This window comes from Psittacula echo (genome assembly GCF_963264785.1).
Source record: "Psittacula echo genome assembly, chromosome: 4".
In the NCBI taxonomy this organism is placed as follows: Eukaryota; Metazoa; Chordata; class Aves; order Psittaciformes; family Psittacidae; genus Psittacula; species Psittacula echo.
Genome location: NC_137738.1, coordinates 85,735,943 through 85,756,254, shown reverse-complemented (window position 1 = coordinate 85,756,254; position 20,312 = coordinate 85,735,943). Strand labels below are relative to the sequence as shown.

General features: G+C 35.0%; 1 protein-coding gene across 1 annotated transcript in view; it reads right to left on the bottom strand.

The window, feature by feature from the left end:
* Positions 1 to 20,312, bottom strand: part of CSMD1 (CUB and Sushi multiple domains 1) — a gene marked incomplete at both ends in the record, with an annotated part of 1,184,444 nt that overhangs the window by 48,590 nt on the left and 1,115,542 nt on the right. Inside the window, 3 exons of the mRNA XM_080616376.1 lie at positions 8,817 to 8,990; positions 12,553 to 12,726; positions 18,852 to 19,025. Coding sequence (XP_080472502.1) covers positions 8,817 to 8,990; positions 12,553 to 12,726; positions 18,852 to 19,025 — 522 coding nt within the window. The remainder of the gene's footprint in view (positions 1 to 8,816; positions 8,991 to 12,552; positions 12,727 to 18,851; positions 19,026 to 20,312) is intronic.

Genomic DNA, 20,312 nt, shown 5'->3' with positions numbered 1-20,312 from the left:
GTATCCGTTTAGCCAACTCAGTGATGAATAAAATACAGGATAATCACTCAGTGCACAACTTAAGCATGTACTCTCTGCAACAAAGTTCTTGCTTCATATGTGAAGTCTAATCAAACAATTACGCAAGAGAATGCTATCCATCAAGCTAAAAAGTAAACAAGATTATGCCTACAGTGCAATTTAACATCAACTATAGATTTTTAAGCATATATATATATATGTGTGCTGTTGCTAAAGAGGGCTGCAGTAAGGATTACATTTAGAAAAGAAATTGAGTTGGCCAGCATACAGAACTAAGGCGGTAGTTTCCCTGATTGCTTTTCACCCTGGGGACTCAGTTGTAAATCACAGTGAGAGTAGACAGAGATTGCTTTCTCTCAATGACAGCTGTCAAGCATTACATGGGAAATGAATTCTGGCACTCTCAATTTAGTCTGCTGAGAAAAGCAGAAGAATGCTTCAAGTTTGCCCTGATGACTTTGGAACCTCACACTGAGTAGATTCAAACCCTTGAGGACAAAGAAGTGAAAAGACCACGTCAGAGTCCTTTAGGCAGTTTTCTGTTAAAAAGTTGAATGATCAACAAAAAGTACATAATTCACAGTATTTCACCTCTTGTTCTCACTCTTTCTCGCTCTTCCCTCCCTCCCCCTCGGAAAATAACAATGTTAAGCTTCTTTTTAAATTTTTCATGTCTGCTCAACAGTGGTTTTAAACTTTTTTATTTGAAAAGTACTGCATTAATGTTGGTATCTAGAACATGTACAGGGACTGGCACTCACAGTGACTAAGAGTAGAAAATTCACTCTGACTTTATCACAAATTCTAAGAAACACTATCTATAAAAAAAGCACTACTTGTGACAGCACATTTACAAAATTGTCTGCAGAATTTTAGCAAAGTTTTGTGCAAATCAACAATACACAAGAACTTCTTAGGGAAGTTAAGCAAAAAAACCACAACAAAACAACAAAAAAAACCCTCTTCAACGTACAGCTTCACTTTGCTAAACTCTCAAATACCTGGGAGTCTGGTATTTTGTTATTTTTTAATGAGGGCCGTTGGAGAGTGATTTTATTGTAATTCTGCCATGTAAATTATAAACCTACAATATTTATTTAGGAAGCAGACTGTTTCATGTTTTTACATATATTATTAAAATCTATCCAAAATTTACAGTCCTGAAATCGTTTCTGATGACCAAGGAAATTTTTACTGTTGTTTATGCCGTAAAAATGTTGCTGATCTTAGTGCAAATTAACACTAATAATTTGCTAAATAATATCATGTTATAAACAAGACCTTAACAGATTACTAGATTCAATAAAGAATATAGTTTATATTTGTTTGCTTGTGAGAAGAAAAACTAAGACACACATCTCTTTTGTGGTCCAAAATATTCGCCATTGTTATAAACATGCCAAATACTCTTTCATTGTGACAAAAAAATGCAGTCATGCAGTCTTATATTTTCTATTGGAAAATTTCTGCCAGAGTGCTCTGATAACTAACTAGCTAGTTCTATACTAAAATAAAAATGCAGCAACAAGTGTGCTAAAAGAAGTTCCGCGAACTTGAAGTTATTTTTTTAAGCTTTGAATGGTGTTGGTCCAACTTAACTATATAAATGAACATTTTTCTTTGCAACCCCAGAGTAACTAATTTTAAAAGCATGTAATTGTCTCTTGGATACTTATGATAGCTCTCCTTTCTATTCCATCTCCAGCATGAACACAGGCATTACAGTAGCTGGTAGATATATGTATGTCATTACCTGTTATTTGTCGGCATCTTTGTGCAAATAGTATCAAAACATTAACTTTTGTCATAGTACTAAAAACTCTGAGGTCATATCTTCAAGTCTTTCTCTTTAGATCCTTCTTGATCAGAGCATTGTTTTTCACATGGGAGTGGAATTCTATTCAGTGGCCCCAGTAGATGTTCCTACTACCTTTTGAAATGTCTGACAAATGTCTAGGCAGACGCCACTCCAGAGAGATGCCGGAATAATTGTAAGCCCTATGTCATCTCTGCCAGTTTCAGGTAAATATCTCTGACACTGCATGACATCTCCCACAGCACCTCACCTTTTTATTTAAGAAACTGAACTCAAGCTCTAATAAGCCTTCTGAAGGACATCAACATGAATGGATTAGGTATATCTAATATTTGAAGTATGCAAAAGTCTCAACAAAGCCTCTGCCTTTGAGAAAACAAAATGGAACAAAAAATAATTTTCTCAGCTTATATGATGGAAAACTACTTAAATTCAGAGTTAGTTGCTTTATCTTTGGATGAGAATTGGTCATCAATTTCAACCTCACCCACCCTTCTATCAGCTGCCATCAGAAAGGTTATTTTTCTTGTCAATGAAGGGATGGAACATATTACCACTCGTTCAAACAATATACTCTCTAATGAAAACATGACAAAATTGACAGTTCCTTGTAGGTATCAGATTCTTGATAAGACAAAACAGGCTAATTGAGTTTTTCAAGAATCTAATAAGTAATAAGAAAGAAAAACCTTTCAAATTAGAAATTCAGTACACAACCAGGAGAAATGAGCAATTGAGACCAGAATTCTTACTAACAAATAACCTGGACTTACTGGTACAGACCACAGCATGTGACCTAGCTCAAACATAGATTATGAATCTGACACTGCCTTATGAACTGACAAGTAATAGTACATTTTATCCAATGCCAAAGCAAAGAATTCAGAGCAATAAAATCTCTTGCAAACACCTGCATTCTAGAAGATGTGGTTAAATGTGGTGTTTAATACAGAAGTTCTTGCTTCAAGCATAATGTATGGAAAAATGACCTGCAGTGTAATCAGGAGTGCAGAGCTCTTATGATACCATCTGATTCTGTTCTCATCTTGGTGGTTAACAGTTACTATGAAAAGTAGAAAGTGCAGAGACTTGGCTTTCTGTGCTTCCATAGATAAAATGGAAAGCAGTTCCAAACTACTATGGGGAAAAAAATTCCACACTGAATGTACTTGGTTTAGGATTTGATATTTTCATAGGTAGTTCTGGGGTAGAACATTCAGGCTGCACCAAGTCCTACATAGGCTGGTTTGCTGAAGAGAACAAAGATTTGGCTATCAGAATTTTTCCAATGCCACTTGATTCCAGTTTAAAGGCAAGTAAACTGAACACACCACAAGTTGCTTATCACAAGGTAAAGGCAAAGCCAGAATCCATGTGGAGACGAAAATGTTCCACCTCACAAATTTTGTTTTAAAAATCATACTTCAGTGATCTCAATGTTCCAGAAAAGACTATTACAAATCTTCATATATACATGTATATATATATGCACACACACAGAGGAAGCATCAAAACCAGCCATTTTTTTTTACTTGTGAAAGAAACAGTGGGAACGTGAGTTTTTCTAAGATGCAGGTGTTTTAATGATTATGTCACCTCAGGAGACAGATCCAAAATCCAATATATATATATATATAAAGTGTTCATTTTAAGGGATTAAAGCTTTTATTTGCTGTGCCAGAACAGATGAAATAATTACTCTATTCTCAGAATAATGGCATTCTGCAGTAGGAAGGAAACACCATTCTAAAGCAGTTCAGTGCTGTCAGTGCATTTACCATATACAAACATATTTAAATACTTCTCTTCATATGAGTTTTTATCATATGGTTCTAGGGTAGCACACATGATCTTTTGTGTGCACTACTGCTTTGACAAGCAAAAAGCCTCATAAAATTTCTTTGCTAAATTTCCTGCGAGTTAACTTATTAGTTAATCTACTACTGACACAATGGATAGAATCAATGTATCATTGCAAAAGAGTGCCTGAGAACTTCCCAGCTTTATTATCTAAAAAATATCAAGGTTTCCCATGCATAGATAATAGCTCAGTTGCAAAATAAAATAATAAAATAAAATAATGTTCTGCAATAGCTTTAAGCAGTAATCTATATTTTGTAGCAACTGCACTTATTGGATGAGGCAGGAAACTTAGTAACTAAAGATGAGGAGAAAGCAGAAGTGTTTAGTGCCTTTTTTTGCCTCAGTTTTCAGTAGGAAGACACCTTGCCCTCAAGATAACTGTACTTTGGGGTTGGTAGGTGGTGTTAGGGAGCAGAATGGTCCTCTTGTTATTCAAGAAGAGGAAGTTAGAGAATTGTTGAGGCACCTGAGCATTTATAAATCAATGGGACCAGATGGGATCCATCCCAGGGTGATGAGGGAGATGGCGGATGAGCTTGCAAAGCCGCTCTCCATCATTTACCAACAGTTGTGGCTCACTGGTGAGGTTCCAGATGATTGGAAGCTGGCCAAGGTGATGCCCATTTATAAAAAGGGTAGGAGGGAGGATCCTGGTAATTACAGGCCAGTTAGTCTGACCTCAGTGCCGGGAAAGTTAACAGAAAAGTTCATACCGAGTGCTGTTAAGCAGCACTTAAGAAATGGCCAGGGTATTAGACCCAGCCAGCATGGGTTTATGAAGGGCAGGTCATGTTTGACCAACCTGATTTCCTTTTATGATCAGGTGACCCGCCTGGTGGATGTGGGAAGGGCTGTGGATGTTGTCTATTTGGATTTCAGCAAGGCTTTTGATACTGTCCCCCATAACATACTCCTGGAAAAGCTAGCAGCTCACGGCTTGGACAGGAGCGCTCTTTGCTGGGTCAGTAACTGGCTGGATGGCCAGGCCCAGAGGGTGATGGTGAACGGTGTTGCATCCAGCTGGCAACCTGTCACCAGTGGTGTCCCTCAGGGGTCTGTGCTGGGACCGGTGTTGTTCAATATTTTTATTGATGACATGGATGAGGGTATTGAGTCTTTCATCAGTAAGTTTGCAGATGACACTAAGTTGGGAGCTTGTGTCAATCTTCTGGAAGGAAGGAGGGCTCTGCAGAGAGACCTGGATAGGTTGGATAGATGGGCAGAATCCAATAAGATGAAATTTAATAAGTCTAAGTGCCGAGTCCTACATTTTGGCCATAAAAACCCCTTGCAATGTTACAAGTTGGGGACAGTGTGGCTGGATAGTGTCCAGGCAGAAGGGGATCTGGGGGTATTGGTGGATGGCCAGCTGATATGAGCCAGCAGTGTGCCCTGGTGGCCAAGAAGGCCAATGGCAACCTAGCCTTCATTAGGAATGGTGTGGCCAGCAGAAACAGGGAGGTTATTCTTCCCCTGTACTCAGCACTGGTGAGGCCGCACCTTGAGTACTGTGTCCAGTTCTGGGCTCCTCAGTTTAAGAAGGACGTGGAAATGATTGAGCGCGTCCAAAGGAGGGCAACGAGGCTGGTGAGGGGCTTGGACCACAAGCCCTATGAGGAGCGATTGAGAGAGCTGGAGTTGTTTAGCCTGGAGAAAAGGAGACTCAGAGGTGACCTTATCACTCTCTACAACTTCCTGAAAGGAGGTTGTAGACAGGTGGGGGTTGGTCTCTTTCACCAGGCAGCAGCTGACAGAACGAGAGGACACAGTCTCAAACTGCGCCAAGGAAGGTACAGGTTGGATATTAGGAAGAAATTTTTCACAGAAAGAATAATAAAATATTGGAACGGTCTGCCCAGGGTGGTGGTGGAGTCACCATCCCTGGATGTGTTTAAAAAGAGATTGGATGTGGCACTTGGTGACATGGTTTAGTCGAGGTGTAGCGCATGGGTTGGACTCGATGATCTTGAAGGTCCCTTCCAACCTGGTAATTCTGATTCTGATTCTGATTCTGCATGTAGACTCTCAGTGAAGTCCAGTTCATCACTGACTCAAGTGAACTCTACCGAGGTTTGACAGAAAGGTCATATGTAAAATCTTTGTTGAATTCAATGATAATGGTTTGCCAGGAACATCAGTCCCTTTCCAGCAGTATATTTAAAGGAAGATTTACTTTCTTTGTACACAAATTCATAATTCGTCACTAAAAATGAACTTTAATACAAATGTTTTTTCACCCATTAGATAAAAGGCAATTTTAGAATAAAAGGCATATGATGGAAGAAGTGCTATTACTTGCTCTAGGGAAGTTCTAACCAATTAATTAAGAGTAAATTTGATATAAGCCATTTATAGTTGGTAGAATTTTGATTTTTTATTTTTTAATTGTGGATGTAAAACTATAGTTTCAGCATGATTTCATTACTGAAATGCATTTTATTATTTCTTAAATCTAACCAATAAGGACTCTTCTTTCAGGTAAATAATACAATTATTTTATTAAAGTCTTTTCAGCAAGAAAAATCTCTAGTCATTTTGAACTATGCAGATTCATCCTTTAATCCAAACTATATCATGTTATATATAAAAAAGCATAACTATAATAAAAATGTTATAATTATAATAAAAATGTTGCAACAATTTTCACAGCATATGTTCCAAAAATATTGTATTTACTGAAGTAAGAATATTAAATGTTATATCAAATTCTGCTCTCACTGAAATTATCTAAATGTAATTATGCTATGAGATTACAGGGAGGCACCTTACAGTAGAAAAGACTCCTTTACCCAGATGTACAGGTAGAATTCAACCCGGTAAATGCATGCAGAGAAGTATTCTGTGGGAGCACCCCATGCCTAGTAAAGTGTTGAATGCCAGATTTGACATTACTTTCAGAAAACCAACCTCCCTAGAAAAGATTTCAGATCATAAATTGGCCTGGATCAAATTCAAATTTGTATAATGAAATGAAAAACGAAAGGGAAAATGGACAGGAGATGAAACTGAAACGTTGGAATAACTGTAAGGGTCCTAATTATTTTGGTTTCTTTAAATCATCAGAGTCTTTGCATTATTTTAATTCTTTTTCTCTTTCACTGTCACTTGTTTTCCTTTTAATAAATGTACTTGAGTTCAATATAGATCACTGAGTAAATCAGCTGGTAAATGGCACTGAATTTAAGTAAAACTATGCAATCTCTGCCCATGACAGTCAAATAGAGCAGATCCAGATTGCACCTACAAGATCTTCAAAAAACTACAAGATATGCAAAAAAAAAGTGGGTATTTTTGACAAATAAACATCACTTCAATGCTTCACAAATGAGACAGAGGAGTTTGTTCATTAAACTCTAGCAAAACAAAATGGTATAAGAGGGGGTGAAAAAGTACATGAGTCTAAAGAGGAAGAGTTTGATAACTCCCATTTCTCCATTCCGATAATTATATTGCTATGCTTGTTAGCTCACTTGAATAACTTTGGAGGGTAGTGACTAAGGGAAATGCCATCTCTGTATTGTTTTAATGAGAATGAAAGATCTAATTCTGCACACACTGAGCTTGAAATTACATCAGCTATCTCTGAAAAAATATGATGAGCTAATCACCAAAGGTAATTACCATTCTTAGGAGCAACCACTGTAATACAATATGATTCTTAATAAACCAACAGGTGGAGATAATGAAGCCACCAACAGCTTAAGTTAACTTTTTTTTACATGACCTTTAGTCCCAGTGTTAGTATTCTTAGAACAACTTCGCTGACTGCAATTTACTTAGGCACATGAAAGACAAGTTACAAAGCACAAAAAGCATATTACTTACATTGATTTAACTTTTAAGTGATCATTTTTCCAGTGAAAGAAAATACTCAAGAAACACTTACTAGCATTGTATTTCTGGAAACATTATTTTATCTGCTTTAGTATTAACCCCTTTTCCAGCAAGCTGTCTAACTTGGACCTGGAGGGTCTAATCAGGGAGCACAACAGAATTCCAGACTTGTATTCTGAATAATTAGCTCCATTACAGTACATTTCTTCTGGAGCCTTCAGAAAAAGGCATATACAGTATTTCAAAAACTTTTCCCCAAGCTTTTGAGATCTTTCAGTAGATCACATGATTCACCTCATGTTCTGCTTTTCACCTCTCTGACAATTCTCATCTGTGTTAAAGCCAGAAGATATTCAATCTGCCTCAGTGATTCAGAAGAAAACATTTCACAGTAGCATAAAATAATTTAACATAAAAAAATTGATCAATATGAACTGATTTTAGTGGTCTGATAAAGATACAGGTCTAATGGAACAAAGATTTTGTATTAACTCCGTATTCTGCAACAATAGCCATAGATTGAGGGAAATAAGAACAGGGGCCATGAATGGAAATAGAAACAACAGGGTGTCTTCAGAGACTTGTTTCCCTTTGATCTAAATTACACTGCATTTTTAAATTACTTATTTTTGTCCTTTCCTAATATGCACTTCAGAATATGAGCCCTTGCTTCATCCTCATCTCTCAAACATCTACATCTTACTCAGAGCAGACTAGCAATCAAGTTCAGTTATGCCTTTGCAAAAAAGCAATCGGAATTTAATCCTACTTTACCAGTTTTTTCTGGAGAAAGAAAAGTGAAGTTTAAAATGTAGAAAAGTTATTAAAATCTCTCAGGTATTGCTAGCAAATAGAGAGGAATTAATAATGTCTTGATGCATGAATATTCATTTGCATAAGAGTTTTAATAGGAGTAATAGACCATCTATAGAAACTGTACTCTAGTGCACCTAATTCAAGCTAGATAGCCAACTGTGATTTATTAATGTAATATAACTTTTGTGATGCGAAGTACACTTTACACATCACATATCCAGACATACATGACATGCTAGGGATTGAAGTCTGAGAACTTTGAGGTAAAATACTGAAAAGCTTAGGCTTCCTCAATACTCAGCCTTAAGTCCATTTTCCAATATAGAAATGCAAAAACTCAAGTAAAGCTGGCAATGAGGGCCTAAAGGTCAGGTTTCTGAATTATATCCCAATATTTCGAAGGCACAGCAAAGGATCATGCCTGAAATAAGTCATTAGAGAGCAGAGAATATATGAGGTTTCTTACCTCGGCAGCTGGGTAAAGGGCTGCTCCACTGCCCATTGCTCCGGCACTGCGCTCGAGATGCACCCTGAAGTAAGTAGCCGGTGTTGCAAGTAAAATTTACAACATCATTTAAATTGAATTCACTGCCATTAGTCATTCCATGAGCTGGATTCCCAGGATGTCCACATGTGATCGCTGTTAAAAGAAAAAAAACCAACAGGCTAGCATTCAACTGAAAGGTACTGGGTTCCACGGAGTCACTTGCAGGCTTGAGTTCCTTTGTTGTGTTTTTTTGTTGTTGTACTTGGTTTGTTTTTTTTTTCCTTCTGAATTTTTTTTTTATATAAGAAAAAAGAAAATATATATATAAAATATAAATAATATATAAATATATATATATAAAATAATATATATATATATAAAAGAAATTTAAGAAAAAGTAAGATGCATTTATTCAGAATTCTAAAGTGCCAGGAGTAAAATCTACATTTTTCAATAAAATTTTCAGAATCTACTTTTTATCTTATGTTGAAAGTTGTAATATAAATATTGATACATATCTTTTCATCTGACACTCATCTGATATGCATCAGATCTTAAAAAAGTGTAGAGTTCACTATATTTCCTACTAATGCAAATAAAAGAAAATATTTTTTCCCTGCAAGCTTTAAAATGTAGTATAGCCAAACAAATTGAATTTGATGTACTGCTTCAGAGCATTCTGGAGTTCTGAAGCATTCCTCTTCCAAAGTTCTGAAGTTACTTTGCTGAAGAAGTGATCCTTTTAAGCAGACTTTCTTATGGCAATAGAGAAATTGTTGGGAGTAAATTTTTCCTATTATGTGTATTACATGTGTTGATTAAGCTTGAATTACACTTAAAAAAATACACATATTATGGTTAAGCTCTAGCCTTCCACATGAGAAAACAATAAAATAGTATAGAGAAATACAGAAAAGCATAGATACTGACAATATAAAATCAGACTGTGTGTATATATATGTATAAACACTTTATATTTATATTTTGAATATTTATCATATTCAATTAAATATCCTATGCATGTTTATCTTTAGCTATATTATTTTGTGGTTTGTTTTTCCGTTTTGTTTTTTTTTCTCTTTTAAACTGAAGAATAATGTGAAAAAAAATTTAAATGTGTTTCTTTTTATTACATACAGAGTTCAACTGTGAAACATTCTTTTCAAGAGTACCGGAGCCTAGGGATTAAACTGAACACCTTCCTGTATACAGACTTATGCATTTACACTTAAATTGTTTAAATAAATCTACTTACATCACTTGAATCGTTTCTGCCCTATTTCATTTGCAGCATTTTAAGACAAAAGCCAAAACAGCAGAATAAAGTCTTACTACATGCACTGGATCAACTTTATTCTGGCACAGTTGTTTCATTTTTTCTACTGTTACAGATGATCAAGTTTTAATAAATAAAACAATTTCCAGGGGCATAATAAATCAGTTAACATAGTTCTCATATAAAAACCTATTAAAAAAAATTCTATTACCTTAAACTTTCTGCCGTTTCAGGAACAAATTATATGACATAGGTTTTAAAAACATAAAATTTAGGTCTCTTGTAAAAAGTCTGATACTGAAGGGTAATTCTGTTCAGTTGCCCATTTCAACAGAAGCATATTTCTAGTATGACTACTCATCCAGTTCGCATTTAGACCTCATTACTCTTGACAGGATTCTGTCTTTTATAATACTTTCCAGACACTAAAGAGCTTAGATGCTGAGATCTTAATCACTGCACCTAGTTCTGCCACTGCTTCATTGCAGTTACTAGATATCGCTGACCTGTTGACTGATCAATATTGCAATGGCTGGATTCATAGAGTAGACAGTACTTCAAAGCATTTTTATTTTTTAAGAAAAAATGAAGTAGATAATTTTGGCATTATTGTGTTTTCAATCACCAGGCTTTTATGCAATCAGTTTAATAGTTTACCATAGTAGTAGTCAAGACACTTCAAATAAAGGTTAGCACTGCTGGTTTTGTACCATCCAAATGATGAATTATAAATTCTCTCCTCCATCTTAATATAAATAACTGCCCTATGCATGCATGCACATACATGCTTGTGTGCCCACACATACATTAAATGTGTTATGGGAAAACAGATGCACTTAGCATGTCTGAAATTAATACTCACTGAGGAATTACACATTTGCTTATTATACTGCAAAAAGATCAACCCACTTAATGTAATATAACTCTCAAATATATACTCTAGTCTTTAACACAGTGTCTTTCTTAGATCCTGGAGATTCCCATCTCACCACAGAAAACATGTAACCTAGAAAAAAATAATGGTAGTACTGACAGTACATGGACAACCAAAAAAATCCAGTCTAACTTCCCAGCTATATAACAAAGCCTGTGTTTTGGCCATCATCAATACAGTACATATTTTTATTAAAATAAAATAATAAAACTTTTTAAAAAACATTTTTCAATATTTTGATTTTAAAAGTTACAAGGAACTAATCAGACACCTTCATATTTCCTGTTAACTCTCAATAGCCAGCAAGTGAAAAGATCTTTCAGAGAGTACCTGGCTAAAGCATGGCCCAACTGGCTATCCAATAAAGAAATAGGGAAACACCTGAGTGTCACAAATCATGCAAGATAAAGGAGGCTGACACTCATGTGAGACTAAGAAGTTAAAGTAATGATGGGTGGGGTACTCTGAATATTTAGATCATTTCTGAAGATTGCAATTTCTAGTATTTACAACTCTGAAATTCCTTTCAAAGCCAATCAGAAAATAGAAACCACATGATCTTCTGTAAAAATCTCACAAAATTAAGACCAATTTGTGATAAATTTTCAGGGGCACAGCCCATAACTTCTTCCTGGTACCTTTACCGTATTTCTAGTTCCTGATCCACCACTGCTCACTCAGAAGGCCATTTCAGTATAACATTAGAGAGCGTTCTCTAGCATTAATAAACAGTATGTTTTCATTTTCCATCCTAGAAATAACAGAGCCATTTCTAGGAAGCTTGGATGCTGATTTAAAAAAAAAAAAAAACAAACAAAACTTGTCTGATTAAATGGCTGATGCTTCAGAAAATTTAAGAAAGCCTGCCATGTAAATGAGGAAGTAAGTAGAGTAGGAAAGACTTAATAGTTCCAGCAATTAATTATGGGATTTTCATAACCACATGAATTAAGAGCAAAATAAACCCTACTAAAGGGTATAAAATAGCTAGCATTTTTTCTAACTATAATCCAATACCCTGCCTGGACTTGCATTGGTAAGCATTAGGGGGGCTACTTGGAAAAATGTGCAGTCATCAAAGCAGTACAGATGAACAGTATTTCAGTTTTACCTAATAAACAGTGAAAATAGATTAAAGGATTTGGGTATTCCTGCTGAAAAAATAGGGGAGAGGCTCAGTAAGCCCACACTTGACATAGAAATTATGTCGAGAGAGAGATAAATGAAGTTATACAGTTGCAGGCTGTTGTTCAGTCCACTTCACTGCCTATGTTCACTGTTTCTGAAACAACAAAATCCAGAAATTACTGGATATAGTTATTCAGCCTGTGCCAGGCTACAAACTGGATCAGATTATCATAATGACTCTTGTAATTGAAAACAGGTCCAATAAATATCCGATCTGAGCTCTTCATTCAAACAACTATGAATATGCAATCCACTGTTAATGTTCAATTACATTTAAAATAATAGCAATAATTACATGAAAAATTAATGATACTTACGGACACAAACAGGAGTTTGTCCAGACCACTTGTGATCCTGTAGGCAAATTCTGACAGATGTACCAACAAGTCGAAAGCCAGGATTACACTGGTAAACTACAGTATCGCGATAACTGAAACCATCTCCACTAATATGACCATTTACAATTGGGTCTGGAGAACCACAGTGACCAGCTACAATAGAAGAACAACCCATCAAACCCATATATTCTTATAAACCTTGTCAACATTATAAGAATGCTGATAGGAAAATAAAAGTTCAACCTTGCTTTCAATGAACAATATATTAGACTCTGCACTGTGCAGATCAAGTTCTGAGATGAAAAAACTACACATGCTATTTCTACTTTTTTTAGGGTGAAGTGATACTCAAATAGCTTAAATTTTCATTTGTATAGTTTCTGCAGATTCTTTTGCAGAAATGACATATTTGTCAAAGGAATGTCTGGAAAATGTAAATTACGAATGTCTGAAATTACAAATCAGTTTAATTGCTAGAAAACTGATAATTTCAGCATTTTTTTCCCTTAGCCTTAGTAAGGTTTCTTTTTTCCTGAGAGAAGTTTGAATTAAAAGGCCTTTAAATCTCAAATTCATTCTATTATTTCATCATAGAATTCCGATTTCTCTTGTTCATGATTTGCCTTGGACTTTGTAGATCTCTACTAATAAATTAAACATGGTTGGGACCATTATCTGGCACAGTCCAAGCAGCACAGAGCAGTCTACATCCATAAAATGAAAATCTCTTGCCCTCCAAACCAGCACAGCTGGTAGCAAGCTGCCTACCAGGATCAGTACTGCTGTAAGCTAACTGGATCTCTTCTTGGAAATTGTCTTGCAGAATTGTAGCCAAAAACATGTCCAGGCATTGTTATAATGAATTAACAGGAGAGATGATCAAGTGTCATGCTCATTACCATGTCCTGGTGCTGTTATTTTATTAGAACATAGTCCTTGTTATTATACATATCCAAGAAATAAATGATTTCTCACTAGTAGGTCTTCAGACATTAGTAGACAGTTCCTAATGTAAATGTAAATAAACAGATAATTTCTGTGAGATCACAGTCAGCCTACTGTCTTTACGAGAAGAAACATGGAGTTATTTCAGATATATATATGTCCCACTTAGCTGTATCAGATAATTTAGTCCCATATTTATATTTATTAGAAATTTTCTGTAGTCTAAATAGATGCCTGCAAAAAGCAGGTTTCTACACAGACTTGAAAGAAAAAAATAAGTACTTCTTCAGCTAAGTATATCTTGTTACATTGAAATATTTCCTAACATTCAGCTCCAGCTTCTATAGTGAAGTTCACGTTTATTTATTAATGGTTTTTAGTAATTGTAGACAGTGTTTTTATTCTGTTCACTTTCTCAAATGATAATCACCTTTATATTATTTTCAGTTGATTTTTAGGTAAACTGGTATATTTAATGCCATTTCTGTGCCTATAAACTCATATTCATATCAAAATTACTACTCTTCTTTATATTGCTTTCCAATTTGGTCAGAACACTTTAAAATAGCCACCTTTTCCAGACAGATGAAGGCATGGAAAGGAAAGAATGTCTGCCAGCACTGTTTCCTCCTTAGCTATATCAGCTGCGGTTATACAATACAAGATGCATTACTCCAGGGTAATAGTACCCATGTCACAAAGGAAGCCTTTCCTGAGATACAAAAATTAGCATATTCAGATAGCCTGAAGTCATAAACTGATTCTACACAGACAGTAGGTAACATAAAGTGATACGTATTTCATCTATAGCTGTCCTGAACTATACTCATGCATGTACAGTATAGCTAAAAAACATCTCTGAATCATTATCATTCCTTTGAAATGGAAAGGCTCATTCAGAGCTCCTGGGTGTTTGCCTCCTGATTTTCACATGCTTCAGGTAAGTCCTAAAGGCACTTCTGAAATAAATTTGGAGCATGTTGCCCTTAAAATTTAGGAATACACACCTGGTGGCATTCACATCATCTAGCTGTAAAATTTAAGAATTTCCCTTTCCTGAATAGCTCTCTGGAGGAGCCTGCATAGTTCCATTGACCTTGTTGGGAATTCAGGATCTTAGATTGTGTGAGAGAATGTAGAGAGGTAGGAAGTGGTTTAGTAGCAGACACACAACCCTCTGCAGTGTGCGTGTGGTAACTCAAATTTAGATTTTCACCCTTAGAACTGTGCAGTATTATTGGCACTATAGAGTTTGTCAGAATTTGAAATTAGCAAAGACTAAATAATCATTAACAATGTTCCAGCTTTAAATGTGATATTTTTTGTCTAGTGAGGTAGACACTGATGCATTTAACTGTTCTAAGCACAGGGCTGCATTCAACAATCTAATTAATAAAACAGAAAACAGTCCATCAAATATTCTTAGAAAAACACTTGGGAAGTATCACAAGACAAGCTTTGCTCTTACTGCAGTGAAAGTTCCTGCAAGAGGTCCTGTGTTCATTCCAAGTGGGAACAGGTCTGTTGAAATAGTTTAAAATGCAGATAGGTGGGAAAAAAAAGAGTTTTAGATATGACCAAAGGGATAAAATAATAGTAGTGGAAACCAATTTTAATGCATTAGTGGAAAAAAAAAAAAAAAGAAAGGAAACAGACAAAATCCAACAGCAAATCACTCCTGGAGAAGAAAAGGATGACTTCATGTAAATGAAATTCAAGCTGTATATAGAGACAGCCTTTCCTAACTGTGATATCTAGTAAATCTATTACTGTTTTGCAAAGAGTCAAAAGCTTCACTGTGTGTAGTTTTTAAGCTGACTTCAAGAATAAACTGGTATTGTTAACTATGTAGGTCCTGTACTGATCAGTTCTTTTCCATCTCTATTTGAATCTAAACTTTTGGCTACTATAGACAGTTAATCTACTGGAGTGTTCAGGGGTAAAATATATTTCTCAGTAGTCAGGATAGAAGAAAATTCTTTTTCTGGCCTTCCATGGGCAAGAGCTATTTATAATACAAACAGAATGCATTGAGATTTGTGTATTATTTAGTTTTAATATGGTTGCAGTCGAATTATCCTGTGTTTATAGCCTTTCAAAAAAAGAAAAGCAATACATAAGTACTAAATACTGTTACTATTGATCAGATGATGAAGTGGTATGTCAGGTTAGTTGAATGAATGCTAACACGTATCTTTATGTTTGAAATAATCAAATGCAGGGGTCAGGCACTACACTAGCAATGAATGGTGTATATAACACACTGCAGAAGCCTGAGGGATAAATATAGCTTGCATATTTGCAACAGAAGCAGGCCTGAGGAAAATACTCCTACACATACAGTCTTGGGTCTGTTGTTTCTTCACAGTTGCAGTTCCAACATCTTTTAAACGTCAGTCAGGATCAGTCCAGGATAACCTAACACCAGTAGGAAGCTGATGTATCTTCATATGTGAACCTCTTATATAGTTCCACTGTGGAATGGATGAACTTATGTATGTGAAAAAGTAATGCTGAAGCATAGCATTCTCCTAACCAGCACCTCAGTGGATTTCTTTTCCCTAAGTAAAAGAAGATTTATTTTACTCCTTTACTGCTCTGAATATCAAAAGAAGTGGTAATTAAAGTATACTCCATTTATGCCATTATTTCCTACATCAAAATGACATCACTCTTAATACAGCATATTTTGAACCGTAAAATAACATGTATGGAATTGAAAATATATCAAACCAGAGAAGAGTTTTTCCTGTTGACAACATTTGCAAGAAACAGCTACATCTTGCTGGGAGCTCACTAATAATGAACTGCCATTTAGAAGCTAGGTTAGCTTTGTGAGACAATACTCACTACTTCTGACCGCTCTGTATTGTAAGAGATGACAAGAATATATTTCACAAAAATAGTAAAACAATATTCACAAAAAAATGTACTACAAACATTACTGTTGCAAAATGAAGGAATCAATCAGAAATGCATGATTAAAGGTTATAAAATCTTAATTCAGGTCTGTATTACATGATCTCATGCTATTTTTCTTTTTCTTAAAGATTTTGCCTTCCTTTTCCTTGCTGATGGAGCCTAGTATCTGGATTGAAAGAGGAAAAGGCAATCGTTATGGCAAGTAGGACACAAAGACTGAGATTTTATCCCTGTTTCAGAGAGAAGACTCCCACATCTCTGTATTTCACCTATACCCGATCAAATTGTATGTTCTATTCAGAGGAAGAATAGAGTTAATAACTCCATTCTTTTTCACCAGTTATATTATCATGCTTTTATCTGTTAGTGCATTACTGTTTTGTGGTTTGCAACCTGTTTCAAAATATTTTCTCACAGTATTTTCAGGTATTAAAGATGTCCAGAAATGCAGGTTGTTGTCACTAGTACTCTGGTAAAAATCATGTTTTTCTAATGATACTTGCTTTTCTTCTTTCTTAATAACCTGTTAAGATGAAATTCATGATACTTGAAAATTGTTTTTTTGAAGACATGATTGAGCTGGTATGCAGTCCCATCACATCCAGTTACTGTGATGCAGATATTCTTTCCTTTTAATAGAATACTCTACCAGGTGAATGATTTTGTGCTTTAAAATGCAGCTCTCATTGCCTATGTTTTGCTCAGGGAAAATGTAGCCATTTATTTTGTTTCTGCACGTTGGTGAAAGCATGAACTCAAAGTTCAGTAATTGCAGATACCCTTGATGATGGTACTAAGCCTTTGCTTAGAAATTTCAGGCAAAACAGCAGAGTACCTAACTACCACTTATATCTATAAGGTAATGAGCACCAGCAACCTCATATACAAAAGATCACATATCTGTTTATCTGAACATTGAAAGACAGTGACACTATTAACATTGAGAAATTTAAGAATGGGTTCAAGTGTCTAAGAATGCTCAGCAACCTTTCGTTATCAGTTCTTTAAGTGTATTAAAAGTTCCTTCTCACAGATGCATATTGACACTGACTTACTGTAAATGTACATATCATGTTCATCATGACTTGCTTCATGGAACTGACATCATCAGGGATTCTTTTAATGTAATGTTTTGAAAATAGCAAGGTCAGAGGAGATAACTGTCATTTTATTTTTCACAAGCAAAATTGTTGTGCTAATATACTTTTAAAACCTTCATGTTTCTACAGAATGGGAGGAGAAAGCATTTTCTAAGAAAATAATCAGCATAATTTATTTAAAAGCTTTAATTAAAACATTACTGTTAGACATCTATCTAATTAGTCAAACAATGCTCTAGCCTACCTCAAAATTTTACAAAAAGTGAGTTCTGGATAGAGAATAATTTCTGACAATTCATTTTACGGCTACCACTTCCTTATAAAACAATGCTTTTACTGTTTCATTGCTGCAAAAAAATCAGGAAGATGGATTATTCTGGATATTGATATATTAGTTACTCTAGTTGCTCTGTTTGTTGGTTGTTTTTTAAAATCAATTATTTTCTTTGTATAACAATCAAATTCTTGCATATGATAGGTGGTCAACCTGTTTTGTTTAAAATGTCCTAGATAAATATGGAATACTATGTGTTCCACTAAAAGCATACAGCTAGGCAGCAGAGAAGAAAGCTGCTTTTCAAGCGAGGTTGAACTCTGGAAAGAAGAGATTCCTCCTTTCCTGAGAGTGACTGAGTACATTCAGCTGAGAGGCAAGAAGGAAATCTGTAAAATGAAGGTAGAAAAACCAAGTAAAAGATTCCAGAAATAAGTATACTGACCACAACCAAAAAGTATACCCACTGCTGAGTACACCACTAACTCAAAGGCTACTGAAAAAGAAAACAGTTTTTATATGTATATGAGAAGTGCAAACCAATATGAGTGGATCTGAAAAAGGCAAGAGTTGGGGTGAACCTACAGTCCAAGCTAAATGTTATCTCAGGGTTTGGAAAGGTGTTGCTTTTGTTTTACTTTGGGCTGTCTCTTGTCTACTTTCCTTGACTGAAAGCTCAGTATGCTGAAAGATCATTAGTAGTAGGAATGCATCAGAAATACTTCTGAACTGAAGCTCATCTTCCAGCTTAGTTTCACCACACACTCTGTGACTGCTTTACAAAGCAAATCAAAGTATTGTAAATGTGGACAATGAACTGATCCACTTAAAACACCCTCCTGGTCCAAAAAAGCATTCCAACAACATCAAATATAATTGAATTTCTAATAAAAAGTTATATGCTAGTAGAATAGTATAAAATCGTATGCAGTACACAATATTGCTATATTTAAGAGACCTTTATTTTTAATTTATTTTGAAATGCTGTTGAATGGTAAGAGCTGAATTCTAGTACTTGATACTACATTTTTTCTTACCTAGGCATTGGGTTTCAGTACCACTCCAGAGACCATTTGCCAAGCATTCTCTCACATGGGAACCAACTAATGTGTATCCTGTGTTACAGGTGAATATTGCAGTAGCTCCATACACTGTTAAGGTTCCAATCTTATTTCCGTTTGGTGGAGATGGAAGACCACCACAGGAGATAACTAGATAAAAAAACCAAACAACAGAAAAAAACTGAAGTATGAAAATACTTTTCATTATTTCTCAGACTGGATGACAATGTCCTACCTCACATTTTCTGAAGAAGAAAATTATGTTTAAATTTAACATTTTTAAATATTTTAAATACTTACATTTTAAATATTTAAAAGTAATAAATGTAAGAATTGTAGTTCACAGTAAGGGTTTAAAATTATGCTTGATTTGGCAACACATGTTCTAAATTTAAAAATTCATTAGGATATCTTCACATCTTGACAGCAGCTTTAAACACAATCTGTATTTGCAGTTCCCAAACAAGTGAATAACAGTAATGTCTGGGACAGCTGAGGCTATTTCCTACATGTACATACTTCTGACTAGTCTTTCAAATATACTTTCCCTGGCCATTTTAAGTGTAATGTCTGTTTAAAGATATTATCTTTTTTAACATGTAGTACTCCGAATTGTTATGAACAATCTTTTTAATCAGTCCCTACCACAGTTCATGATCATATAACATATAAGGTAGTCTACTTGCTAAAAATATAAATATTCTGTCTTTTCTAGACTTGACCTGTTATCACAGAAACCTTCAGTAGCATCAGCTCTGCTGCAACCCACAGCTATTACAGGCACTGAATACAAAAATACCTTTTAAGTATGTATCGAACTCTAATTTAATTTAAACCATACTGTCATATCTTTTGTTTCTAGAAGAATATATCAATAATATTGTAATTTAAGATCCAGAGCAATGCCTTCAAGAGCTTCACTTGCATTTTATGTTAGCATAATTCATGGCTTTACATTTAAAAGCACGTTAATCACAACTGAACTTCTTATCTGAAAACTCAAGGCAACATTCTTCAATATTTTTGAAAGTACATTATAGAAAATAACATGGAATTGGGTAGAAGTTGGATAAAATAAAGTACATGCCACTGTGCGATTAACTCAGTCATAATCAGAATATATGTGAGCAAAGTTTCTTATGCATAAGGTATTCAGAGGTGAGTAAAACTCAGACTACAGTGAAGTCACACTAATGCAATTTGTGGAATAGCCTAACACTGCAACTTCTAATGCTAAAGCTGAATATTAAACTTATGCATATATTTAAAAATCAAATTATTTTCCTAAAATGCAATGGAATGAATTGTTCTAAACATATTACAAATGCTTTATTATTTTTAATTACAGTGATCCAAGTTAAAAATAATTAAACTACCTGAATAATGAGCCACCTGACAAGTGAGGCAGCTGTCCAGCATATTCTTAACCAAGTAAAA